Genomic DNA, 27960 nt, shown 5'->3' with positions numbered 1-27960 from the left:
AACTATACTATTTTTGGAATTTTGCCCATCATCCACAGTCCTTTATACGAGACGTGAACACTTGTGTCTTTCTCTTTTCTAAAGATATAAAAGAGATCGAAAAAGAGACAGCTCACTACTGCAACTGTGCTGCCTACAAAGCCCGCTATTAAAACTCCTCTAAGACCAGTGGGGTGGCTGGAGAGTGACCAGGGGTGGCCACCCTGCTTTTGGACCGTCTGTTTCATTGCTGAGCAGTGAGCATAGCTGAGCATAGTTTCTGCATTCTACTCTCCGCCAAACCCGAGCAAGGCATTATACAGAAGTGGATGCCGATCGGCTCTCCTGTTTTAACTCTTGACTTGGTTTACATGGCCACTCTTGCTCCTAACAGAGAGCATCCAATACTAACAGATTTATGTGGTCAATCACACAATTAAGTCCAAGTCAACATAGTGAGAGAACTTGACCAGAACCGACCAAAGTAATCATGGAAAACTTACCTATCGCTTGCAGTTCATGCAAGACACGGTTTTATTGACAGTACTTCCACAAAACAGGCATTTCTCTTCTGCTCTCCCACGGAAAGTTGTGTGCTGCAGTGAAATGGATCCAAGCGAAAACAGGGGTTCCGCCACTGCTTACAGTATTTAGTCATTTTTTGTCCATTAAAGCAGTATTGGAACTTCCTTCCTGGGTGCATACATCATAGAAGCAAGCACCTACACCTAGTAGCAGCAGCCGTATGATGGGCAAAATTCCAAAAAGTGCACTTTTCCTTTAAGGCATGCAGCCACACAAATGTCCAGCCTTCTTTGGCAAACATGGTCCATGACCAACATGATTTAGTACATTTAGCAAAGCACAAATACCCGAATCAGAAGGTTCCACAATCTCTGGAATGCAACTTCTGGATCAGGCCGCACCTTGTTCTGATTCATGAATGTGTTCCTTGGCAGTCAAGCATGCCGCGACAAGGAAAACTTGCCGTCAGTTACAAAATAAGTGGTAAACTCTCACTCTTCAAGAAAGGGGCAACACCAAGTGCTTTCCAATAGTCCACTGAGGCTCAACTCAACTCAATCAGCGACAAACCTTTTGGAGTTGTCCTGTGTCTTGCTCTGTTCATTCCTGTGCAAGATGAAGTCAGACCGGAGCAAGCGATAGAAATATACCAGGATCATGGTGTTCATCACCATCAGGGCGGCCAGGAAGAATGCGCCGTGCTGCAGCCGGGAGTAATGATGCAGGAGGTACCAGGTGAGGTAGAACTGGGCGCAGAGGCGGAAAGTGATGAAGGTGAACATGTTGACCACCTTGTTGATGTGATACACGGTGGACGACGTGGCGCCCGCCAGCTTCAGCAGCAGCCTTAGGTGCAAGGTCACGCTGTTGACCTCCACAAAGAGCGCCACCATAGCAGCGGAGACGTACAGTTGGGTGTAGAGGCTGTACAGGAAGCTCACGATCACCTGTGTAGGAAAAAATCATGAGGTACTGAGAGACAAATAGGGGACACTAACCCACAGGAATAGTCTGTACCAGCGTCAAACTAAAGCCGGCACAATAGTTGGACCCATGTGCAATGCTGGTTCGACTGCTAAGAAATTGAGATATTATCATACACTGCAAATTATGCAAACGATATTTGGTGCTGACTTCCCTATGTGGTTAATGCAAATGGAAGCATAATTTGTAGGTCATCGACCGTTAGCATAATTCAAATTTTGCAAACACAAAAACCTCCAAATTGTGCACAATCTTTAAAAACATTTGTTGGTTATATAGAACTGAAAATGGTCAATTGTTGAATTTGCATCACCAGGAGGTCATACGTATTCACTAAAGCAAACACTATTCCAATCAAAAGCATCTTAACAGGCCAATTCTTTGCAATATCTCAGAATAGCCTCCACCATCATAGAGCTCTCGCTTGGCGATACTCCAAAGGTGCTCAGTAGGGTTGAGGTCAGGCGAAGATGGGTGCCACACCAGCCGGGGACCCAGAGGTGTTCTTTGCAACATGAGATCATTTTCATATACGGAAGGCATGGTTCTTCATTTTGTACCATGGAAGAAAAGTGGTCAGTCAGAAACCGTATACTTGGCCAAGGCCATTTTCACACCATAGCATAAAGGGGCCTACCAAGTCTCTCATGATGATTGTGGCCATAAACATGACTCCCTAGCTGGGACATGATAGCCATCCAGCAACCATCCACTCCTCAAGAATGAATCTTGATTTACTTCTGGCCCCGCTGCAACCATTTCTGCAGGTGAGTATTGGTTACGGGGGCCCAATAGTAGGTTTGTGTACATCTGCAAGCCTCTGGAGGGTCCTGCATCTTGATGTTTGTGGGACTCTAGAGGCACCAGCACCATCAAATGCATGCTTTCTGCTTTGTAACAGCTTTAGCAGCTGCCCTCTGAATCTCATGAATTTGTCTTGCAGAAAGCTTCCTCATTTGACACGACAGCAGAGACTTCCTATTCCTTTCCCTTTGCAAACCTGCAGCATGCGCAAAAATCTTTCTTAAGTAGTTTTTCCGTAATTGGGCTCACATGGAAAAGTAATTATGACAGGTGTCTGAGATTGATATCAGTCATCCAAAGAGTTGAGCCTTTCTGATACTAAAATCCAGCATGAATAATGATTTGGAATGTGGTGTATTTGGGAATGTCTCCGCTCAGACGCTCCTCAATTTGCTCCATTGTTACGTTTTTTTTTTTTTTGCTTTGGTGAATTTAAAAATTGCACCAAACAGGATAGGCTACATACTGGATTTTAAAAAAGGCGGCCAATCACAGCTCTCCAGTCTTTTTTTTTAGCTTCACTTCAAGGCTTACACTGGTGCCGTGGCATAATGAAGCCTTTCCTTTCCGTCATAGAAGTTTAAAAATAAGTCAAGCTCTATTCGAAATGCTAAATGTTAAGTACAAATTCAACTTGCAAGGGCATGATGGACAAGAAATTCCCACGATCCTCTTCCGTGTCCCGTCAGGATGATATCTGCTGCATCTTGCACAAAGTATCCTGAAACAAGATGGGGTTGGGGGTTGAATAACTCAGCTATAAATCAGTTACATGCAATCAAGTCAGATAACATTATAGATATTGTTTAGGAAAATGGATAAGATAAACGAAGATGGCAAATCAGCCATTACCTGAAGTATGTTTGGCACCAGTCACTTGTCAACAAAATGGTTAGTTTGTGTACATAAATTTAATCTGTCCTAAGTGTTCATTTGCTCTTCAAAAGTTATACTGCACCGAATACAGAAGACAATATTTTATATTGGACTTTAGACTTACAGTTTTAAAATCCAAGATGATTGTGTTTTATGTCTGGGGTGTAGAAAATAAGGGTGCAAGGGCCATTTGTGTTTTTGGCCCATGGCATATATTTTAAAACTTGGAATGTTAATACTTTTAATGCTCATTTGAAGTCAGCTGGCATAGGTTCATGCTCACTCGTGGCCCTAATGAGAACAAGGTCCTCGGTTTTGGCTTTTGGGATGAACACGCTCCCATTGGTCCGTCAACATGAGACTTACTGCAGAGCTAGTGACAGCAGAGTACACTCGAAGCTGCACCACCCTCAACACATAAAGATCGTATTGTAACGTGTATCCTGACGATGTAAGGATGAAAAGGAGGTCAATCAACAATCTCTTTATTGCAAAAACAAAACAGGCTACTGTCAGACCTAACCACGCCAAAACAACATCACCAGACTCAACCGTCCTCAGCATGTAGCCGTCCTGCATCCGACAAACACACACATACACAGTAACAGTATCCTTCAGCATGTTAAAGGATCTGCTTTCATGAAAGTGACAATAAAACTAAGCCTTGTTTTTATTACTGTATTTCTTGTTCTTTGTGTCCTGCGTACAATGTGAGTGACTTCATTCTTCATATTGGCATGCCAAAAATGGCAATTTCTTTGGCCATGGCATACCTGTGTCTAAAGATGCCATGCCCATATGGTATTCATACAGACATGGCCGTTAGGGTGGTCCTTATTTTTCAACTTTTGAAATGCCATGCTCTCACCCCACCAATATGTTAGGATAAATGAAAAAAACATTTGGGCCAAATTTTATCAATACTTATTAATATTTAGAGGTTGCTCAACAACTTTGAAGTTTGACATAGGCTATGCATATTCAGGGATTTTAGCAGATTATGATAATTTGTGCATGTTTTATTGGTTTAATAATTAATGTGAGCTTATGACAGCATTGGACTTCCCTGACAATGACACCAATTTGCATTCAATTCATTTTTACCACAGGTGGTTTTTATTGTGCTGGTTTTACCTAGTGAACATGCTGAAAATTAACCATGCAAATATATAATACTTATTTGCTGACCTCGTCTTCTTGCTAACCACATGCATGGGGCCCACCTCTGGTCCTGATGTTCAGATCTTCAAAAGGTTTCAGAAGCATTGGGAATACATCAACAGAGCCAACTTCAAATCAGTGATGATGATGAAGTGATGATGATCTTGTTGCAGGCATCAAAGACGATGCCACTGAATTTGCCATAGAACAGCTTGAATCTTTCCAGCCGAGGGATGACTACAGGGAGCTTCTGGAACTTGTCATTATCTTCCTTGGTGGTGGTCCTCCTCGAGGCACATGTTTTATGGCAGAAGGAGCTATTCACCATGCTCGATGGATGGCCAAAGCATTGTACGCTCTCAAGCTATACCTATTTGGCAATCAGGTCAAACTCACTTCTTAGGAAACTAGAGGAATTCGCGACATATGTGTGTTCGTTGTGGGACTGTATGCTAGAGCTTGGTTCACAGCTGCTGATGCCATCGCTGCCCCTTATAATTATCTTCAATTTCTGCAAAGTCTGAAAAGGTATGAAGAAATTCATCCAGCAATTTCCAAGGCTGCGGTGAATAAGTTTTCAGGGCACCTGTGGTATTTGATAATTAGCTGATTGCGTTAGCCCTTTTTGACCCAGCAGTACCAACTGATACAAAACGAGACATGGCACAAGCCATTGTTGGACTGGATGGAGTTGCCAATTCACCAAAAGGTCCCAAACGCATTAACAATGTCTATCAAGTCAATCAAACAAGCATCTCATAACACAGTTTGTCACCAAAAACACCATAGACTTCTTCAGATGTTTGGACCTAGCTACATGCTTTCTCCAGGTTGACCCTGACACATGGGGCTCCCGAGACGATTATAAGGCGGCATGTTCAATCACACAACTTTCGCTTGAAGGTTGTCAGTGATTTGGGAGAGGGGCGTTGCTCTCACTGAGGAGTATAACTCCTTGTTGACCAAAGATGAGGAACAGAAACAATACTTACTGCAAGTTGAAGCAGATTCCCTGATGCGAGAAAAAGCACCTAACTATGAGTGATTAGTTACCACACTGTATTTGGCAATATTACTATAGTTTTACATTAGAGTTTAATATTCAGTTCAACATATACGTTTTAAGCTTATTGTTTCTTATTATGATGCAGAATATGTGAACTAAATATTAAATATGAGTGGCAACAGTTCAATGGCATTATTGCTTAGATTATACTATGGTTCTGATTTCATTATTTGAGATACAAGCATAAGAAGTTTGTTTCATCCTTTATTTCAATGATGTATTTTACTTGTATTTTGCTGGTTACCACTCTGTCACAGTGACTAGTCAATAAAGGGAATGTTTTATTTTATATTGCTTTGCGTTCTTAAAATGGTACAATTTCCTCAAAAACGAGCAATTCTGGAAATATTCAGAGGCTTTGAGCAACCTCTAAATATTGTTGAAAAAAATTCAAAATTTTGCACAGTGAGTTTTTATTGATATCCTAACACATTTAGAGGGTGAGAGTTGAATATTTCCCCCCAAAAAATTTGACCCCCCCATATAAGGACCACCCTAATGGCTGTCACCTTTGGCATGCGAATACTTTTGCCTTTGACTAAAATCCATACGAGCCTTAGGAATGAAACTGGAGGACCACCAGTATAAGAAATGGATAATACACTTCATCAGCGATCACAAAGAGCTTACTAGATTCACAGTTTTTTAACTTAAAAATACTGCACAGTATGTTACGTCTTAGCATTTTGGTGTATATTGCCTTCCGAGGAGAACATTTGGACACCCCTTGTTGGATGCCATAGTTACGCATTCCTGCATCTGTTTGCACTATTTTGATTGTTTAATTGTTTATTGAGGACTGGACTAGGTTATTATCTAAACAGTCTTTGCTCTTTACTCTATGCTGGGGAACACATGATCTAATCTCATGTCCAATTGTTGTATTTGGAAGATCACCAACTGTTGTTGCGTTTAAGTAAACATTATTGTAGCTTTACAAAGAGGAATAATCTTAAAGATGCAGCATAATGGTTTACCATGAGTATATTTCACTGATATTTTCATATCGCTCCAAAGCTCACAACTGGTTTTAAACAAATGTGTAGACCTCATATAGCTGGAGAAATCCCCAGTGACTGAGTCTCCTTTTGTGCCTGGCAATTAGCGGCACAATGCACACAAGCAGCCACTGTGTTATGTTTTTAAAACACAACACACACACACACACACACAACCTCCAGTCAACAAAGTCGTCAGTGAGGAGGGCAGATCTCCACAGATTTGTGTCTTCATGGTTACGCCAAGATGCACAGAATCTTGTTTGGTGCCTATCAGACTACAGAGCACTCCAAGGAATTATCTTTGGTTGCTACGGTGATTTGAGTCGTCACCAGTTGGCCTGTGCTGGCAAAAGGTGGGGGCTTTGTTTCCCACGGACTGCAAAGCACCTGAGTTTTCACACCCCAGGTTTGAAGAGTATATGAAAAGCTGCAAACTACATGTCATAAGCCAGACAATTCCCACTTCCACTTCATTCATCTGTTATTGTTGTCACTATTTATAGCATTTTGGACTTAGGATGTGTTTCTTGGGTTCCTATCAGTGTTCAGTGCATACCAGTGTCACAGAGTAACTCATTGTCTGTCATCATACATTCTTCCACTTTGCCGTGGCTTGTGTTTCTGTGCATACATTCTGCAGTTATTGGCCTGATTTTGTGTTAGAAAGCAATGATTGCAGACTGGCCACTGATTACTTGTGATTTTGTACATGTCAGTCATTAGAGATAGGCCTTTTATGGACACAGAACCTTTGAGTTAAGCAAAAACAAGTGTTAGGTGTAAGGACCACATGTGAATGTAGTAGTATGATGTGTTTTCTGACCTGTTGACACGCACACCAGCAGGTAGGATGACGACGTGTGGTAAGTGTGGAGTTCTTTTAGCGTCTCCGGCCAAGTAACCGCGCTGCGAGAAGGAAACAATCATGATAAGTACGGTAATGGAACAGGATCAATGACGCCAGTGCTTCTCCATGAGATGCAACAGGGGGCCTGCCCCACGATTTGAGAAGCACTGAAATAAGCGCTGCATATTCATGGGATGATGCGTAGCTTCAGGGGACGGAAAAAATGCTGATGTTATTGTACTCCTGCTAGCTGGCTTCATGAGGTGAGTCTGAAATCTTATTGGTTAAAGAATCAGCCACATTGCTAATAGTGTTTAAGTGACATGGGCCAACACTCCTGATTCTGAAGGCCCTGGGCAGATTACATCGACATGGCAACACGTGGAAGCTGAAATCTGATTGGGAAAAAACATTGTACACTATTACTGTATTTAAAGGTGTGTGTCGACTTTCCATATCCACTGCCATTACAGTTTTGCTCACACAACCAATCTTACTGTGGCCCGACATGTCTCCATGACTTCGAACTCAGATTTTGTTTGATATTCTTTTCATTTTGTATCACAGCAGTACTTTTTCTAGATATTTCTTGAACTCCCAAGTCTGGTGGCTTCTTTGAGCTATTCTTAAAAGAGGCACACCTTCAAAAGGAGTGGTGTGTCCCTGTATAAACACACCCTTTCATATTTACTTGTCATAAGTAATCATGAAAAGGCTTTGTTTTTGTGCCAGCATCCAGGATAACTGAAAACTAGTTTCAACTCTTGAGTATTAATTTCTGACCGTGAAAGGGACAAAATTCCAGGGACAGAATTCCTCTAGTAATGATATGAAAAGAGGAGTCACAAACCAAAAAAAAGTTTCAGTTCAGCTTGCAGCAGGTTTTTCCGGTTAATGTCCGGTGGGCCGCCGCTTGAGCAACAATCATGGTAAGTTGTACTACTGCATGGATCTTGACAAACCAGCACAACAAACCAAAAAAGAAAGCTTTAGCGGCTTGGAATTTTACGCTCGTTTCCTTCCCGGTCCTCACCCCTGCCTGAACATGCCCTCCCTGCTTGTCGCAGCCGGGCCCCATCCCCACACATCACACATGTGAGGAGACAATGGTGCCCCAGTGTCCCAGGCAACTGCTTACCAAGTCAAGGCCCACGTCCCCGTCAGCAGGGAGTGCACCATAGACACAGAGAGGTTCTTCCACTTCCATGAGCGGAACTCATCATGGACCACCACCTTGGGCAGGGGCAGCCTTTGCAGCAACCTGTGGATCCCCCTGAAGATGAGGGAGAAGAGGAGCACAGAAAGGCCAGGGTACTTCTTCAGAACAAGGACCAGACCATCCATCCTCTCAACTCCTGATAGTCCCTTCTGCCGCTGTTGCTTCCTCCTCTTCTGGGTGTGTTCACAGCGGGTATGTGTGGTATGAAGTGGACAGAAGAGCCTGGTTTTGTTTTGGAGGAGCCCAAGGAGAGGGAGAGCGCAGTGGGGGAGTTCCGTGACAGATCATTCCAAGTACAACGCTCCACTCCATGTGCCAGTTGCGTCCCGTTGTGCAGCTCGTGCTCGCTCACGGTGGAGTAAAGAAAGGGGCGTGGAGCTCTGTGGGTGGGGCTGCTTCATGCTCTCATCTGACAGGAACAACAAGGAGGAGCAAGAAAGACTTGAAATTAGGAAGCCGATTTTTAGACTTCAGTTCATTTTCTTTTTATTTCTTGATGAATTTAATTTAATGTCATTTAATGCTAAGACAGTATTAAATGACATTCACAGTATACCTGCTGTTTCACTGTAAAACATTTGATATGTAATACAGAGCAGTGGTTCCATTTATTAAAATAATGTTTAAATTCACATCTTACACACCATGTCAATAAGCTATTACAAAAATGTGTTTTTTTTTACTCAGTGAAGACGTAGTATGCATGCCACGTCAGTGGTGGATGCTGAATGTGTTCCCCAACTGCTTGTTGTAATAATAATAATAATAAATTTCATTTATAGGCAAATAATTCAGCTTTGATGGATTTTCTTCTATTATGTACTTCATGTTTGCTTGACTTCCTCACGAATAGAACCCAGTATGTCAGAGTGGGCAACAACACATCCAGTGTCATCTCCCTGAACACCGGTTCACCGCAGGGATGTGTTCTCAGCCCCCTGTTGTTTACCCTGATGACCCATGACTGTCGCCCCAGATACAGCAGCAACCATATCCTGAAGTACGCGGACGACACAACAGTTGTGGGCCTCATTCAGGACAACAACGAACTGGCTTACAGGGAGGAAGTGAAACACCTCGTGGATTGGTGCAAAGCGAACAACCTGGTCCTAAACATTGACAAAACAAAAGAGATCATCGTCGACTTCAGGAGATCCAGACCCAGCCACACTCCACTCTGCATCAACGACACAGCCGTAGAAGTTGTGAGCGCAACCGAGTACTTGGGGGTGCACATCACAGACAACCTCGGCTGGTCACTCCACACCTCCTCTCTGGCAAAGAAAGCACAGCAGCGACTGCACTTCCTGCGGTGGATGAGAAGAGCCTCCCTCTCCCCTCCTATCCTGACTACTTTCTACAGAGGGACCATCGAGAGCCTGCTGACCCGCTGCATCTCTGTCTGGTCTGGGAGCTGCAAGGCCTCGGACTGGATGTTGCTGCAGAGAGTGGTGAGGACAGCGGAGAAGATCATTGGGACCCCGCTGCCACCCATTAAGGATATAGCAAACAGCAGCTGCGTGTCAAGAGCACGTCGGAGCTAATCTGACCCCACACACCCCCAGCATGGACTGTTTTCTCGCCTGGCGTCTGGGAGAAGGCTCTGCAGCATCCGCTGTAGAACAACCAGGTTTAGAGACAGCTACTTCCCCCTGGCCATCAGACTGCTGAATGCCACATAAGCCCCTCTATCTGCCCACACGCACACGCAAAACTTAAATTATTATTATTTATATTATTATTATTTATTCTAAATTATTTAAATGATTTGTAAAAATTACTGTTTATGCTGTACATTGTTCATATTTGATGTCATCTATTTATTCTCCACATTATTATTTATTATTTATTATTACACAGGAGCCAGGCAACGACATTTCGTTGGCAATGTCACTGCTGTGTTATTGTGCAATGACAATAAAGAAAGTCTATGTCTATATCTACAGTGAAGAAAATAAGTATTTGAACACCCTGCTATTTTGCTATTTCTCCCACTTAGAAATCATGGAGGGGTCTGAAATTTTCATCGTAGGTGCATGTCCACTGTGAGAGAGATAAACTAAAAAGAAAAATCCAGAAATCACAATGCATGATTTTTTAACAATTTATTTGTGTGATACAGCTGCTAATAAGTATTTGAACACCTGAGAAAATGAATGTTAATATTTGGTACAGTAGCCTTTGTTTGCTATTACAGAGGTCAAACGTTTCCTGTAGTTTTTCACCAGGTTTGCACACACTGCAGGAGGGATCTTGGCCCACTCCTCCACACAGATCTTCTCTAGATCAGTCAGGTTTCTGGGCTGTCGCTGAGAAACACGGAGTTTGAGCTCCCTCCAAAGATTTTCGATTGGGTTCAGGTCTGGAGACTGGCTGGGCCATGCTAGAACCTTGATATGCTTCTTACGGAGCCACTCCTTGGTTTTCCTGGCTGTGTGCTTCGGGTCGTTGTCGTGTTGGAAGACCCAGCCACGACCCATCTTCAATGCTCTGACAGAGGGAAGGAGGTTGTTCCCCAAAATCTCACAATACACGGCCCCAGTCATCCTCTCTTTAATGCAGTGCACTCGTCCTGTCCCATGTGCAGAAAAACACCCCCAAAGCATGATGCTACCACCCCCATGCTTCACAGTAGGGATGGTGTTCTTCGGATTGTACTCTTCATTCTTCTTCCTCCAAACACGCTTATTGGAATTATGACCAAAAAGTTCTATTTTGGTCTCATCTGACCATAAAACTTTCTCCCATGACTCCTCTGTATCATCCAAATGGTCATATGCAAACTTAAGACGGGCCTTGACATGTGCTGGTTTAAGCAGGGGAACCTTTCGTGCCATGCATGATTTCACATCATGACGTCTTAGTGTATTACCTACAGTAACCTTGGAAACGGTGGTCCCAGCTCTTTTCAGGTCATTGACCAAGTCCTGTCGTGTAGTTCTGGGCTGATTCCTCACCTTTCTTAGAATCATTGAGACCCCACGAGGTGATATCTTGCATGGGGCTCCACTCCGATTGAGATTGACCGTCATGTTTAGCTTCTTCCATTTTCTAATGATAGCTCCAACAGTGGACCTTTTTTCACCAAGCTGCTTGGTAATTGCTCCGTAGCCCTTTCCAGCCTTGTGGAGGTGTACAATTTTGTCTCTGGTGTCTTTGGACAGCTCTTTGGTCTTCGCCATGTTACAAGTTAAAGTCTTACTGATTGTATGGGGTGGACAGGTGTCTTTATGCAGCTAACGACCTCAAACAGGTGCATCTGATTCAGGATGATACATGGAGTGCAGGTGGACTTCTAATGGGCAGACTAACAGGTCTTTCAGGGTCAGAATTCTAGATGATACACAGGTGTTCAAATACTTATTTGCAGCTGTATCACACAAATAAATTGTTAAAAAATCATGCATTGTGATTTCTGGATTTTTCTTTTTAGTTTATCTCTCTCACAGTGGACATGCACCTACGATGAAAATTTCAGACCCCTCCATGATTTCTAAGTGGGAGAAATAGCAAAATAGCAGGGTGTTCAAATACTTATTTTCTTCACTGTATGTCTATGTCTTTGTTTAATACAGAGTGTATCATTCTTGGTTTGGGTTTTCAAAACCTGCCATTTAGATGCCAATAACCTAGTAAAAAGAAGTTCATGAAAAGTTTCAAGTACAGATGACAATTTGGTCAAGAGTCTGAAGTATGTATGCCAGACCAGTAGTGGGCGATGTCAGGAAACATTATGCTTGTTGGCAAATGTAAGCAAACATTTCAGTGTTGGATACCCATACAGTAGTCCCTCGCTACGGTGGTTTATAAAATTAATTCATAAATAATCACTTTCTTGTGGTTGAATACAGCCTGTTATTAGTAAAAAAAATGCATATTTAAGCAAATTGTACATATTCATGACCTAAATGAAACATTTTCAAGCATAGAATTGGCTAAATGAATGAAAATACAAATATAAGGCATTCCGATGTGAAGTGTGACATTTGTGATGCCAGTTAGCATCACAGTTAGAGTTGACGGTTAGCTAAGTGCTAGCAACAGGTTAGCGGTGTAGAGAGTGGCCGGCAGCAGCTCCTGTGTGAATGTTCATTACATGTGTTCTCTGCTCGTTAATAAAGCCATTGGTGTGTGTAAACAAAGTTTTATTATTATGGTTGTTGTTATAGTAATATTATTAATAATAGAAATATTATGGCGCGGCGGTGCTACGTCACTATGTCACGTGCCGTATATAATCCGGAAGGGATTACACACCGGTAGCCGTGGGGGGTACGCATGGAAAGAGTTGCTGCAAGTATGTCAAAGTTGTCGTCGTCAGCTCACAATCTAAAAGTCTAGACATAATCATGCGTGGTCGGGGTATGGGGGGGTCCACCGGTGGGACGCCACGTTGAATGGAGTGTTTGATTGAACTACGGAGTTGGTGAGTGTTTGTTTGCATGTCGTTGCTAACTGCATTAGCAGCGTTTTACTAGTAGCTTTTCAGATTAGCCTGTTCTCTCAATGTTCCATGGAATTATCCAAATAAACTTATTTTGATCTGAGGCATTGTAAAGCCATCTTTTGTGCAATAGTTAGTACCATTTTACTGATGCACTCCAAGTTTTGATTGCTGCTAAACTTTGTCCGCCATACACTGTTTCAAGATTTCAAGATTAACAGACTACTTTTGATTGTTATAATGAATAATATCATATGAAAATTATGTATTATAGATGATATATATTGTACAATATTGAAGTAATGATACGACTTGTTTTGTATATTGATTAGAATGTTTTGTGCGTGCACATTGATGAATTTATACCTGTCCTATTTTACATAGGCCAGGTTTAGATGGCGAGCTAGGAACACGAAGGAAACCCGCCTAAAGCTTGAAGCCCGGATTCTTACATGAGGAACTGGCATCCACCTGCTCTGGTCGGGCCGGTAGGAGGCTTTTGCATCTCCACTGGCTCCCAGTGACTCAAAGACTCACCTACAAAGTCCATCCATAATTTTGCCCCCCCTTACCTCTCTGACCTCGTCCACATTGTCAATCCGTCGCTCCCTCAGATCTTCCTCCTCCCTCCAGGCTCCCTCCTTAGCACTATGGGGAGCAGAGCTTTCAGACGCTCTGCTCCCAAACTCTGGAACTCATTGCCACCTGACCTCCATAACTCTGCCACCCTTCCCATCTTCAAATCCAAACTCAAAACTCATCTGTTCAAACTAACTCGCTCTAACTGCGTCACATGCCCCCCCCCCTTATTTATTGTATGTTCTTATTCATTGTTTGTTCTCTTTTATCTTGTATTTATATTTGTGTTTTTATATCTTCTGTACAGCGACCTTGGGTGTCCTGAAAGGCGCTTTGAAATAAAATGTATTATTATTATTATTATTATTATTTGCAGCCGTCCCTTTTCTTCTGTCCCTCTCGGTGCTCAGTGCTCATTAGCCTTCATATAAACTCCAATCCCTTCCTTCACCCCTGACACTCTGGACACTCGATTGCTGGGCAATTGAACTATTGAACTGTCGTATGCCTTGGGACTCTTAGTCCTCGGCTTTCTTTTGTATACTAAGTGGATGCACTGCTTTATATACTGATTTCACTAGAATTGTGTTCTTGTAAATTAATGTTGTGAATGGCCATTCATATTTAAATATGTTTGTATTGGACTATGTTTGTTGCACATTATAATATACGGTAACCGCCACAGCTTCGTTTGTGTGTTTTGCCTCTTTACTCTCACTCCCAGAGCTGAAATTTAGATTTTCTGATTCTAGCCCAGATCTTGCAATTATCCTTGTTTACTACCTAAAGCTACTTTTATAAGACAATGTACATGCTACGTGTGCGTCATGAGTCTCTCCTTAACCATAAACAGCAGCGGTAAAGTGGCATTCTACACTGGCCTCCAGGTGTCAGTAATATTACACCGATGAGACAATAGCCACCCGGAAGTACTATGTGGAAGTCGATGTCTAAGATGGCTTATTCTTTACAATGTCTACTGTAGTGGATAATAAAAGTGTAAAGGTCACTGTTTTATACCCCACTGTGGTCTGTCATTGTTTTGACTGACTTGATGTCTGACACAGATGTTTGTTTTGAGGCTCCAAAAAAACTCCATATACTCGGCCATCATAAATGTTGCACAGCAGCAGGCACATCGGTGCTCTCAGGCTGGCTGGAGAACAGGAAGTCAGCGAAGTCGTAACATTCCTCAGAGTCCGCACACATTACACAGATGAAATCTGACAACGAGAAGGTGGTTATTTTCCATTTTATTGACTCTTAGGATCGTTTTTCCCCTGCCACTTCCCTGCAATTGATTTGGTCATGGTAGAAGAATGACAAGTCAAATGCTACTTATTTAACTCCCTTAGTTCGCTTGACATTTGGCATGAAAAGCAGAAAAAATTTACATTAAAAAAACCCAAACTTTCATGCAAATAATTTATTCAAGCCAATATCCGTATATATAAATTTGTAATTTTATTAATCACAAAATGCATTCCAATTGACTCCTAGTGTATGTAAAAAGAAACTCCACTAGATGGCAGCAGAAACACGTAGATACTATGGTCGGATACAATTCAATTCCCACTTGAACCGCTAGAGACCGCATCGAGACCCCTGGAAGGCTCTTTGTTCGGCGCTGGAACCTTCCCAGTAATTCCATCTGCTGTCATACTTGTGATAACCAAGAACGTTTTTTTCTCAACATAATATTGCTTTGTTTTCCCTAATGCGCTGATGGAGCTGCTGAAATATGAGTATGACTAATCCACATTGGCACAGAGTTCACCACCTTTTTATAAGCGATCCTGCATGGATGACATGTACAATTTAATTCAATACCACTGTTTTTACCAGCGCATATCTCTGCGTTATCACCGAAACTTACTCACACCTTCTGGCCTCCTGAGAAATATGTGAGGATTCTTGACAGCCAGCATTTAAAAAAAGATGGGTGTGAGCGTACAATAGGCTTCATACTGTCCAACAGTTGTCCTTTTGTACCTGGGCTACACTGGAGGCCTGCTGGAATCACGTGATTTGCTGCAGACATTAATCTTGGTTGTCTGGTACACCAGAGAAACATCGATCCCAGGGCCACTTTTCTTTCCCCACAGGCATCTTGAGAGATTATTGCCGAGTGGGGGAAGCTCGTATACAGATGAAATGTTGGCCTACAACCATTCCTGCAAAATAGCCTCAAATAACCAAGCAAAAGGCAATTCTGAAGTTACACACAAAGTAAACATCAGGATACACGTTATTGTTTTCTGTTAGTGTTAGTATTAAGTGGAATGAATACTGCTGCATGGCGGAGAGTTGTTAGTACGCTGGCCACACAGCGAGAAGACCCGAGTTCAATTCCACCCTCCACACTCTCTGTGTGGAGTTTGCATGTTCTCCCTGTGCATGCGTGGGTTTTCTCCGGGTACTGCAGTTTCCTCCCCCATTCCAAAAACATGCTAGGTTAATTGGCCACTCCAAATTGTCCATAGGTATGAATGTGAGTGGGAATGGTTGTTTGTCTATATGTGCCCTGTGATTGGCTGGCCACCAGTCCAGGGTGTACCCTGCCTCTTGCCCCAAGACAGCTGGGCTAGGCTAAGGATAAGGATAATAAGGATAAGCGGTAGAAAATGAATGGATGTAATGCGTACCTTTCTGATGCATGAATTGTCTTTCACAGCTCATTAAATTGTGCAAGTGTACCTAATAAAGAGTCCTGTATTGCTGAACCTGGCAATGATAGTGAGGTGAAAAGGTGAAAGCGTGCCACCAGCATGTGTCTCAACCACAGTGACACGTGTGCGTTCATTCCACAGATCATCTCCAGGTCCAATGCGTCACAGGTGATATTTTGCAGCAGTTTCACTACAGCCTGCTGCATTCCTGGACACTGACTTGCATCATCGAGACGGAAACAGGAGGGCAAATATGTCACTGAGCTGGTCTGAGGAGTGGTGTCAACGTTGCAAAGTTACTCCAGGTGCTTTTTTTGGAGATATGATATTCCTGAGAAAGAGACGAGAAGTTTCACAAGCCTGCCCACTCGACTATGTCTTCATTCCTCCTGAAGCTATCGAAGGAAGTTTGGGCTGATATGACTTACACTTATCTAAGATGGATGATGATAGTATTATGTGCTTCAGTGCTGCACACAGTTGTCTTTGTCACGACACAAAGCATTTATTATCCATCACGGCCAAGAGGGGAAACACTATGCTCCTTTCCTGCTTTTCTCAGACTTTATAATTAGCAGGCGCCTACATGCAAGACTGTACTCCTGTGTGTGTGTATGCTTTCTCGACTGTCTCCATGTCGGCTTACTTTCCTCCAGATAAGCCTGCAGGAAGCTGAAGTTCGGCCTTTTCACTGCAGTATACATTTTGATGTCTCATTAGCAGAATAATAACTCTTTTGTAGTCTCTCGTCTAAATGCTGACTTTGTGCTCCACACAATGCTGTTTTAAATCGCCTTTCGCGCATAGCCTGTTTTGTCCCTCGACTCTTTCCGTCGTGAACGGATCGTGTTGCCAGGAGACGGCGGAAGTGTTTGACTGCCTCCACGATGGAGAAGTATGAGAAAATCAAAGTTGTTGGAAGAGGAGCATTTGGGTAATATGCAAGTTTATGTTAAAAGTTAAATGTTACTTTTCGTTATCTACGGTGCTGACAAGACTGTAAAAGGCCACCTTGTGTAAAAAGTCCAAAGAGACGTACAGACGTTTTCCTAGTCTGTCTTGTAGACATTAGACACGACCATTGAACGTACTGCCTTGATGGTGAGAACTCCTAGTATCGGTTTTACGTAGCTAAAAAGTTTATTCTTCGCGGTTATTGCGGAATTTTCGGCAAGTGTTGAACCCCGCCTCTTGCCCCAAGTCAGCTGGGTAGGCTCCATCATCCCCCCGCGACCCAAAGCAGGATAAGCGGCATACAAAAAGGATGGATGGGTGCCACCTCACTTGGCAGTTGGTCAACTCTGCATCAGGACAGTACAGCATTACGGGAATTGTTGTCATCTAGATAATGTAGTTATTTTAAAATTACTTCACATGTTTATGTGATGTGATAGTGTACTGTATGTAGAATTGTACGCATTTATTTCATCGCAGCAATAATAAACGTTTTGGAAAATGTTTTCAGATGTTGCTCACAACCTTCACAGTTCATGATGCATTCTTGATGCCAACAGGATTGTCCACCTGTGTCGCCGACGCAGCGATGGGGCCTTTGTCATCTTGAAGGAGATCCCGGTGGAGCAGATGTCCAGGGATGAACGCCTGGCCGCTCAGAACGAGTGTCAGGTGCTGAAACTGCTCAACCACCCAAATATCATTGAGTACTATGAGAACTTCCTGGAAGACAAGGCTCTCATGATTGCTATGGAGTATGCACCAGGTGAGCTGACACTAATATTATTATTATTGTTGTTGTTGTTAAGTGGTAGTAAGTAATATTATGTCAATATGCAGGTGGAACCTTGGCTGACTATATACAGAAACGCTGTAACTCCCTGCTGGATGAAGACACCATCCTTCACTTCTTTGTGCAGATCTTGCTGGCCCTGTACCACGTGCACAACAAACTAATCTTGCACAGGGACCTCAAGACGCAGAATATTCTCCTCGACAAGCACCAGATGATTGTCAAAATTGGTGACTTTGGAATCTCCAAGATCCTTGTCAGCAAAAGCAAAGCATACACTGTGGGTCCTATTGTACTTCTATAACATACATGTTTGTTGTGATATGTGCAAGTACAAAGTAATGTGTGTGTTTTTGCCTGTGCAGGTGGTTGGGACACCATGCTACATCTCACCAGAGCTATGTGAGGGAAAGCCGTATAACCAGAAGAGTGACATCTGGGCTCTGGGTTGTGTCCTCTATGAGCTGGCAAGCCTCAAGAGAGCCTTTGAGGCTGCTGTAAGGAAACATTTCCCAACTTGAGCAGCTTGAGCAGACCTCCCCCAACCCCCCCCCCCCCCCCCCCCCAAAAAAAAAATCAAAATTAGTCACAATAGTAGTGTAATGGAAGCCACACACACAAGCACTAATCACAGGGCACATGTAGACAAACAACCATTACCACCCACATTAATACCTATGGACAATTTGGAGTGGCCAATGAAGCAAACAGGATTTTGGAATGGGGGAGGAAACCGGGGTACCCGGAGAAAACCAATGCATGCATGGGGAGGACATGCCAACTCCACACAGATGCCCATGCGTAGAATCAAACTGTGTGGCCAATATGCTCCCCAATATGCCAACCAATTGTCCACCGTGCGGCCCTGTTACTCTTACTATTTGACCATTGAACTGATAAATTCCACTTTAATTATTTCATATGGGATGAATGTAATCCAATCAGTGGTCGACCAATGTTGTAGAACATTGCAAGTTCAACGCATTCACTGTTCGTACATACCCACCTCCTGCCTGGCAAGTGCCCTCCATATTCATGTACTATTTCCCAAGAAATGAAAACAAATCTGGTAAAATACAAACTGTCATGTTTTTTTTTTATGTTTTTATTTCAGAATCTCCCAGCCCTGGTTCTGAAAATCATGAGTGGCACCTTCGCCCCGATATCTGACCGCTACAGCCCGGAACTTCGTCAGCTCATCCTCAACATGCTCAACCTCGATCCCTCCAAACGGCCTCAGCTCAATGAAATCATGGCTCTGCCCGTCTGCATCGGACCGCTGCTCAATCTCTACACAGACATTGGAAGTGTCAAGATGCGCAGGTGAGGTCCAGCCGAAAACATTTTTCAAGAGTGTAGCTTGCCTATTATGTTCAAATGTCCAGGATCGAGAAACCACTATCCACTGTGCAGACTGGTCCTCAAGGCAGGACAGGAGCACGAGTACCGACCAACAGATCCAGAGGTCATATCATTTTTTGTTCATAGAGAACACCTGATGAGATTATTTCATAGTGTTTCTTCTGTTGCTTCATTAAGATGGACCAGGCATGTCTGCAACAGGAAAGGTGCATTCCCTCCGCCTGTCTTCAGTGTACACTTGGGGCAGCGGCATTCCCAGCCCGCTTCGTCTGCCCATGCTCAACACTGAGGTGCTCCAGGTGTCGCTGGGCCGGACTCAGAAGATGGGGGTGACAAAGACAGGCCGTCTGATCACGTGGGAGGTACGCTAAATGATTTAACATTATACCCTATACCAGGGGTTGGCAACCCAAAAAAGAGCCATCGTGGACCAAAAAAACAAAAAACAAATGTGTCTTATATAAGCCTTCTAATGAAGGCAACACGTGCTGTATGTATCTATATTAGCTATATTAGCCTACTATCAAAATGACCAAGTTGGCTACAAATACATAATGAACCTTCATGATTCAATGTTTATTTTCCCTGCAGCGCATCCTGTAGTTTAACTACATTTTAACGTCATTACAATATTAATAAATGATGTTTCATTGCTTTTGATGAAATTAAAGAAATCCGATTTTTGATGTCATTTTTATTTTGAGGATTCGAAGAAAAAAAAAATGGAACATGCACAACGTGCCCCTTATCTGGGCAACGAACAATAAAAGGCAATAAAAGGCAGCATGCATTTATAAAAATAAAACAGCAGCCTTTTGAAAAGGTAAAGTATATAAAATCTAATTAATACAGTTTAAGTTTGATTTCTGTGCAAGGGTAAAACGCAGCAGCTGTCCTCTACCTAACCAATGTGTTAAATTGTCAGTGTTATTCAGCTCCGATCTGTAGTAAGGGCGACCTGACTTCAGCAGAGAAGGAAAATGTTACTTGTTGTTTCCAACCAACTTAATTTTAACATTGCAGCCCTTAGGCATTTCACACCGGACGAACTTCCTGGTTCAAAGGTCAAGCAAGTTTGCTCTACATAGCTGTCCAATTCAAATGCCTGTAACACAATAATATCCCGAAGTGTCATTCCGAAAATATACTTTTATACTTTATAAAAACAGCCACTTTGTTATTAAATACAGTGCATCCGGAAAGTATTCACAGCGCTTCACTTTTTCTACATTTTGTCATGTTACAGCCTCATTCCAAACTGTATTAAATTAATCTCTTACCTCAAAATTCTACACAAAATACTCCATTATGACAATGTGAAAAAAGGTTTTTTTGACATGTTTTGAATTTATTAAAAATAGAAAACAAAAAAATCACATTTACATAAGTATTCACAGCCTTTGCTTAATACTTTGTTGATCCACCTTTGGCAGCAATTACAGCCTCAAGTCTTTTTGAATATGATCCCACAAGTTCAGCACACCTATCTTTAGGCAGTTTTGCCCATTCTTCTTTGCAATCTCAAGCTCCATCAGGTTGGATGGGAGACGTCTGTGCACAGCCATTTTCAGATCTCTCCAGAGATGTTCGATCGGATTCAAGTCTGGACTCTGGCTGGGCCACTCCAGGACATTCACGGAGTGGTTCTGAAGCCAATCTTTTGAGATCTTGGCTGTGTGCTAATGTCTACTGTCTATATGGTCAAGGTACATGACCAGTCTACTGAGGTCAAGAGCGCTCTGGAGCAGGTTTTCATCCAGGATATCTCTATATATTGCTGCATTCATTTTTCCTTCTATCCTGACTAGTCTGCCAGTTCCTGCTGCTGAAAAACATCCCCACAGCATGATGCTGCCACCACCATGCTTCACTGTAGGGATGGTATTGGCCTGGTGATGAGCAGTGCCTGGTTTCCTCCAAACATGGCGCCTGGCATTCACACCAAAGAGTTCAATCTTTGTCTCATCAGACCAGAGAATTTTGTTTCTCATGGTCTGAGAGTCATTCAGGTGCTTTTTGGCAAATTCCAGACGGGCTGCCATGTTCCTTTTACTAAGGAGTGGCTTTCGTCTGGCCACTCTACCATACAGGCCTGATTGGTGGATTGCTGCAGAGATGGTTGTCCTTCTGGAAGGCTCTCCTCTCTCCACAGAGGAACGCTGGAGCTCTGACAGAGTGACCATCGGGGCCTTGGTCACCTCCCTGACTAAGGCCCTTCTTCCCCGATCGCTCAGTTTAGAAGGCCGGCCAGCTCTAGGAAGAGTCCTGGTGGTTCCAAACGTCTTCCATTTACGAATAATGGAGGCCACTGTGCTCATTGGGACCTTCAAAGCAGCAGAAATGTTTCTGTATCCTTCCCCAGATTTGTGCCTCAAGACAATCCTGTCTCGCAGGTCTACAGACAGTTCTTTTGACTTCATGCTTGGTGTTTGTGCTCTGACATGCACAGTCAACTGTGGGACCTTATATAGACAGTTATTATATTTCCAAATCATGTCCAATCAACTGAATTTACTGCAGGTGGACTCCAATTAAGCTGTAGAAAGATCTCAAGGATGATCAGTGGAAAAAAGATGCACCTGAGCTCAATTTTGAGCTTCATGGCAAAGGCTGTGAATACTTATGTAAATGTGATTTTTTTGTTTTCTATTTTTAATAAATTCAAAACATGTCAAAAAAACCTTTTTTCACATTGTCATAATGGAGTATTTTGTGTAGAATTTTGAGGTAAGAGATTAATTTAATTCAGTTTGGAAAGAGGCTGTAACATGACAAAATGTAGAAAAAGTGAAGCGCTGTGAATACTTTCCGGATGCACTGTATGTGCCTATGACAGGATTGTGTTCTTATCCGTAATGTGACTTCTGTTTTCGGACATGACTGGTCAGCTTCTCAACATCGGGTATGTAAGATGAATGCAAATGATTGGGTCCAAGAAACGTTTAATCCTCTGTTCTCCTCAGTTATTTTACTCTTTTTCCCTTTGGGATCCATGGTCGCCAGTTTGTTTACAACAGCCACCTGCCTGGCATCCCACCCTGCTGATAGAAACGTGTGTCGCAGGCTATGATGCAAATCTTTATTTATATTTATTTTCATCTTTTATTTAATATTTACTCTACACATTTTACAGCATTGGAAAATGTTAGGAATGTTTGTCATGTTTGTCCTACAAAAAGCGTATTAAAACAAAAAATATATTTCTCTCCCCCATCTTTTTCCATTTTCAAACATTTTTCAAAGAGCTCCAGAGAGCCACTACGGTGGCGCTAAAGAGCCGCATGCGGCTCTAGAGCGGGTTGCCGACCCCCACGTTATTCAGTATAACCTCCTTATTCTTTAATAAACCAGTCAGCATTGGTTATATCTGCAGGCTCCCTTTGTGGGATCCGCCGAGCTTAGTCTGCCTGGAGCAGTGGAGCAGATGCAGCCTCAGTTCATCTCACGCTTCCTGGAGGGTCAGTCTGGAGTCACCATCAAGTTGGTAGCCTGTGGCGATCTTTTCACCACCTGCATGACAGGTGGGTGGGCAACCATTGTGTCTTATTGCTACAGTATTTTTTTGCTGTAATGATGCAAGCAAGAGTATAATAAGGACTCACTTGCACTCATCAGCCGGTGTCATTTGCAGACAGGGGCATCATCATGACCTTTGGAAGCGGAAGTAATGGCTGCTTGGGACATGGGAACTTCAATGATGTTACACAGGTACATCAGCATGGATGAATATTTATACAACATATACATTTACTTAACCCTTCCAGTGCTTTCTACCACCTTTATCAGTCGTAGTCACTGTGTGTGACTGAGTGAATCTTCCTACAGTGTGATATTAGATGGGAAATATTGAGGGAAGACGCCTACGTCATATTCTTGCTGATCAGACCATAAACTGCAGGGAAAGGGTCATGGAGACAGTCCATCACTTACATTCTCTGCCGCTGAATGCCTGATCCACGCATTGATCATGTCCAGAATTGACTACTGGAACAGTATTCTTACGGTACACCATCCAAAACCCTCAACAGACTGCAATATATTCAGAACCCCGCTGCCCGCCTCATCACCTCCATCCGCTCCTGTGAACACATCACCTCTGTCCTTAAAAACCTTCACTGGCTTCCCGTCCCCCAATGTATTCATTTCAAAGTCCTTCTCATTACCTACAAAGCTCTCCACAATTTGACCCCTCCCTACCTCACAGACCTCCTCCATCCACACAATCCCCCGCGTCCCCTTCGCTCCTCAGACTCCAACGTCCTGGCACCTCCGTGTGGCACCAAGCTCCCAACCTGGGGATCCATTGCTGCCCCCACCCTCTGGAATTCTTTGCCCTACCACTCTGTGCTTGCCCTGACCTTCCCACCTTCAAAAAGCAACACAAAAGCCACCCGTTTAAATACTTTTTAACTAACTAACTAACTAACTTTTTATACCTGACTGCCATGCCCTGCCTATAGCCTTGTTTTTAGCTCTGAACGAATGAATGTTGTATTTTAATGGGTCTTCTACCCTGTTTTTACTCAACTTTATTTTACACTGTAAAGCATCTTTGAGTATTCTGAAAACCGCTATAAATAAAATGTATTGTTATTATTGTTATTATTATTATTATTATTATTATTACTCTGTTGCACGTAAGGTGGGCTTACACAGTATGTGCAAATCTGACTTCAAAATAGTCAGCGCCTCAGTAGATCTGAGCCTCACCACATGACACTAGTTAGAATAATGTAAGAATGCCTGTCCAGTCAATAAAGGTTTTATGATGATGAGTTACTCTGGAAATTTCTATCTCAATTATTGCCTATTGATTGTCTTTAGCTATGCAGCTTCCACTATACCGTATGTGATTCTCATACGCAGCCCAAGATAGTGGAGGCGCTCCTCGGCTACGAACTGGTCCAGGTGTCCTGTGGTGCTTCCCACGTGCTGGCCATGACCAATGAGAGAGAAGTATTTGCCTGGGGAAGAGGAGACAATGGTAGTAATGATGTGCATAAAATGGCTGTCGTCATCTCTATGTCTCACTATAAGGATCCTCCTTCCATTTATGAAATTCATGAATCTTTTTGTTCACAAGGTCGCCTCGGGCTGGGCACCCAAGACGGCCATAACTGTCCCCAGCAGGTGTGTTTACCTGTGCAATTTGAAGCCCAGAGAGTGGTGTGTGGTGTTGACTGCTCCATGATCATCAGCACTCAGAGCAGCATTACAGCATGTGGAAGCAACAGGTCAATGACATGTTTTACACCAAACTAAAGACCACGCCAGTATCTGCCTTTTCACAGTTCTTGGTGTATCATTTTCATTGTCTTGGTGGTGGTTTAGGTGCAACAAGTTGGGTCTAGACAAAATAAGCGGCGGTGAGGAACCAAGCCCCTCCAATCAGGTGGAGGAGGTCCACTCTTTTACTCACGTTCAATCAGCTCCTCTCAACAGAGAGAAGATTGTCTGTATTGACATTGGTACGGCGCACTCTGTCGCCGTTACAGGTAAAATAACAAAACAAACCACCATTAATGAGATTTGTCAAGGCTGTGATGCTGTGTGATTCACACTATCGCCCCCATGTTCCTCAACCTAGAGAGCGGCCTGTGCATTACCTTTGGTAGCAACCAGCATGGTCAGATGGGCTGTAGTTCTCGCCGGGGCAGCCGTGTGCCCTACCTGCTGCCCAGCCTTCAGAACATTACCATGGCTGCTTGTGGAGATGCTTTCACTCTTGCCATTAGATCCGGTAAGTATATAGTCTAAATGTATCACACAAAAGTGAGTACAGGCCTTACATTTCAGAGTACATTCATAGAAATGTCATTTACAGTGGATAGTAAATTGCTACTCCTATACAAGGTGTACACTGACTAATCTAAAGTATATCCAAGTTTACTTTCTATAGTATCATCCCTTGAGAAACTGTAAATGGTCTCAGTGAGCTTATTTGTGAGCATGGATGAATGTAATAGGTATATCAGCGCACCATCTGCTTTTGTTTTGCGGTCTCCGGTGGATGCGTCTCTTCTTGCAGAAGTGCTGCCTTCAAGGAACAAGGGCCCTGCTTTGTAAAATGTCTGTCACGAGTACAAAGGAAACCATTTGGGTGAAACTTTGCAAACTGTGTGACTTAGGTGATTTGTAGCAGATGTGTTGTAGGATGTGTGTGTCCTGTGCTTGAGGGTACAACTGGTGAAATGTCACATTGTGCCAGTGATTGGCTACCCTGGAGTGAAAGTCAGCAGTGGCTGCCCTGCCTTGTAGCTTTCGCCCATCAAGAGAAGCCTTTGTTGAGGCAGATGGAGCCATTGTGCAGCCCCTGCAGGAGAGAGGGAGCTGTCGCCTTAAGATTTGTGTGTGCATCAGCGCATCCTGGTGGGGGTGGGGGGTATGAGGAAAGGAGTGTGCTGACCGACCCCTTTCTTCTCGTCTTCTGTTTGCAGATGGCGAGGTGTACACCTGGGGAAAGGGCGCCCGCGGACGCCTCGGAAGAAAAGAGGAAGACATGGGCATACCCAAGGCGGTGCAGCTCGACGAGAGCCACACGTTCACGGTGACATCGGTGGCTTGTTGTCATGGCAACAGCCTGCTGGCGGTGAAACGTAATATTTTGCCTGTTACCCTTTGTGTTTGAAACCTAGTGGTGATCTGACTATGAGAGTGCAGACATTAGCCATCCCATTTATAGCCAAAACGATTCTAGTCATTCTTGGTCGTCCTGCACGTGTGTTCCAGATAAAAATGCTCATTTCATGCAGCTTTTTTTTCATTGAAGATTCCTATTTTTTTGCTGAGCAGTTTTGAAACTGAAAAGCAGTGAAGGTGGGATTAAATTCCTCCTCCTCGAGTCCGCATTAAAAATAGATGCAGATTTAGAGAAGATTACAGTGCATCACAATTTAATAAGTAATAGAGGGTAATCCTCTCTGTGGCAGGGCTGCCGTTTAAAAAAAAAATGTCACTGACCTGTGAGAGGATGCATGATGGGACGAAATTGACTCTATGAAAGAGGGATTGGTTTAAAGTAGACAATAACAGAAGCAAACTGAGTGCAGGCTATGCTAGCTTGTACTACTCTTTTTACATTTGTGTTCTTCATTTCTTCTTCACTTGTTTCAGCTTTGCCTGATGAAGCTGTCCCAAGATGACCACAACGGCTGCAATTGTCAATTCCACCCAAAGAACACAGATGGTTCCAGCCAAAAGATTCTCCTATGGCCTAAAACACGTCAGTCTTGAACAAAACTATTAGGGTCCAAGGAGTCAACAGGATCACCATATTTCTTTGCATTCACCCCAAAGCGGGTTTCATGGGCCTCTTCTTCACCAAACTCAACCAAGCATATTTTCATGGGCATTGTTTGTGCTTTGTGCCCTGGGAAAGAAAAAGGTCTTCCCTAAACTGTTCCCACAGATGGAGGCATAAGATTTTTGGGGGGTGTCTTAGTTTTTGTATATATACTGTATAGTGTCGCAACCGCCGTGCTGCGCCACACAATGTGGTGAGTTCTGTCACGGCAGGAAGTCATTGGCCCGCTGTCACACGGTGAAGCCATTGTCCTCCCTCACGTGCACGATGAACCACGAAAAGGCCAGCAAGCTGGTTTGACGACCTCTTAAGCCAGCTGGCAGGTGAATGAGTTGTTACAAACGAGCACACAAGCCCCGAAAGAAAGACAAGAAGGAAAGAAAAAACACTTCAGTGTTTAGCAAGTCATCAGTCAAATGACCCAAACCTGATGGAACGTTGATCCCGTCCACAGTGGTCACATTATGCTTTATTGGATTAGCCCTCCACTGCACTTGTGTGTCAAAGCAGATAACGACATGCTGCCAAGTGTTCAAGACTTATAACACCGTTGTTTCTGCAGTAAAAACAAGTATTTTACTTATAGTATTACATATTTCTTACACAAAAAAACAATTCAGGCATCAACACAGAGTCTTAATATTTCTGTGGATTTCATTGGGGCTGCTTAAGAAGCATACAAACAGGTAGAATTGGGATGTGATGCTTGTTGGAGGTTTTAAATGTGGGTTATCAAGTGTTTTGAGCTCAAATCTAATTATGGAAGAAATAGGTGCCTCCACCTTTGTAATGTGCCTCATTAGCTGTTATTATTATGAGTAGATTTACCACAACATCCCATTGTATTCTTATTGTGTGTTGTAGTGTGTGACCACTTAAAAAAACTGCAATTACGTTTTATGCACCATTTTATCTGTTTCAATAGCAATTGTCTCCCATGTGGCTCTATTACCATTGTTTCCTCCAGTGATGATGTAATGGTGATGTAATGCCGTTGCAATACAGCAGGTGAAAACTGATCTGTGTGTCAGGTGTGTGTGCTGTGTTGTACCCATGTCATACAAAAGGTGAAAGGTATGTTCACGGGTAGGGAACAGATCTATTATTAATTGTTGCTTTAATTGGGAAAAAAAACCTTTATTTTTGTCTTTCTTTGAAACTCCACCACCAGAGGGCGCGGCTCACCACTGGCAGCATGGAGAGTTCTTTATCGGGATATGTGAGTCATTTTTATTGTCTTTTTTCTAATTAAATTCCAAAAATAAAAATTCCATTAACACTCATAAGAGTACACAAGGCTGGGGAGAGGCGCTGATATGATATAATTCGTTTTATTTCATTTTATAATTTCCAGCTGAAGCGCACTTAATCGGCTCTGATTGGGGATGATATGT

The 27960-nt window shown here is 43.0% G+C and overlaps 2 protein-coding genes across 3 annotated transcripts; one reads left to right on the top strand and one right to left on the bottom strand.

Moving 5' to 3' along the window:
- Positions 1 to 279: 279 nt before the first annotated feature.
- On the bottom strand, positions 280 to 8797 carry tlcd1 (TLC domain containing 1). Its single transcript, XM_058080673.2, has 4 exons — positions 8382 to 8797; positions 7220 to 7302; positions 2931 to 3013; positions 280 to 1451 (listed from the first exon to the last, which is right to left on the bottom strand). Exons 1-4 carry the CDS (start codon positions 8585 to 8587, stop codon positions 1059 to 1061), a joined length of 765 nt encoding a protein of 254 aa, XP_057936656.2. The 5' UTR covers positions 8588 to 8797; the 3' UTR covers positions 280 to 1058.
- A 7582-nt stretch (positions 8798 to 16379) lies between these two features.
- On the top strand, positions 16380 to 27784 carry nek8 (NIMA-related kinase 8). Of its 2 annotated transcripts, none has more exons than XM_078792645.1 (15): positions 16380 to 16459; positions 17669 to 17874; positions 17949 to 18181; positions 18267 to 18398; positions 19016 to 19224; positions 19287 to 19366; positions 19441 to 19625; positions 22637 to 22784; positions 22895 to 22971; positions 24130 to 24247; positions 24347 to 24497; positions 24595 to 24758; positions 24851 to 25003; positions 25701 to 25859; positions 26377 to 27784. In XM_078792645.1, the coding sequence occupies exons 2-15, from the start codon at positions 17739 to 17741 to the stop codon at positions 26403 to 26405; spliced, it is 1974 nt and encodes a 657-aa protein (XP_078648771.1). In that variant the 5' UTR covers positions 16380 to 16459; positions 17669 to 17738; the 3' UTR covers positions 26406 to 27784. The 2 variants fall into 2 exon arrangements, with proteins under 2 accessions (XP_078648771.1, XP_078648770.1); XM_078792644.1 differs by lacking the exon at positions 16380 to 16459 and adding an exon at positions 16966 to 17088.
- The last annotated feature ends 176 nt before the right edge of the window (positions 27785 to 27960 follow it).

The sequence above is a fragment of the Doryrhamphus excisus genome, linkage group LG8 (assembly GCF_037039965.1).
Source record: "Doryrhamphus excisus strain RoL-2023G ecotype Guam linkage group LG8, RoL_Dexc_Guam_v1.1, whole genome shotgun sequence".
NCBI lineage: Eukaryota > Metazoa > Chordata > Actinopteri > Syngnathiformes > Syngnathidae > Doryrhamphus > Doryrhamphus excisus.
This window is presented reverse-complemented; position numbering and strand designations above follow the sequence as displayed.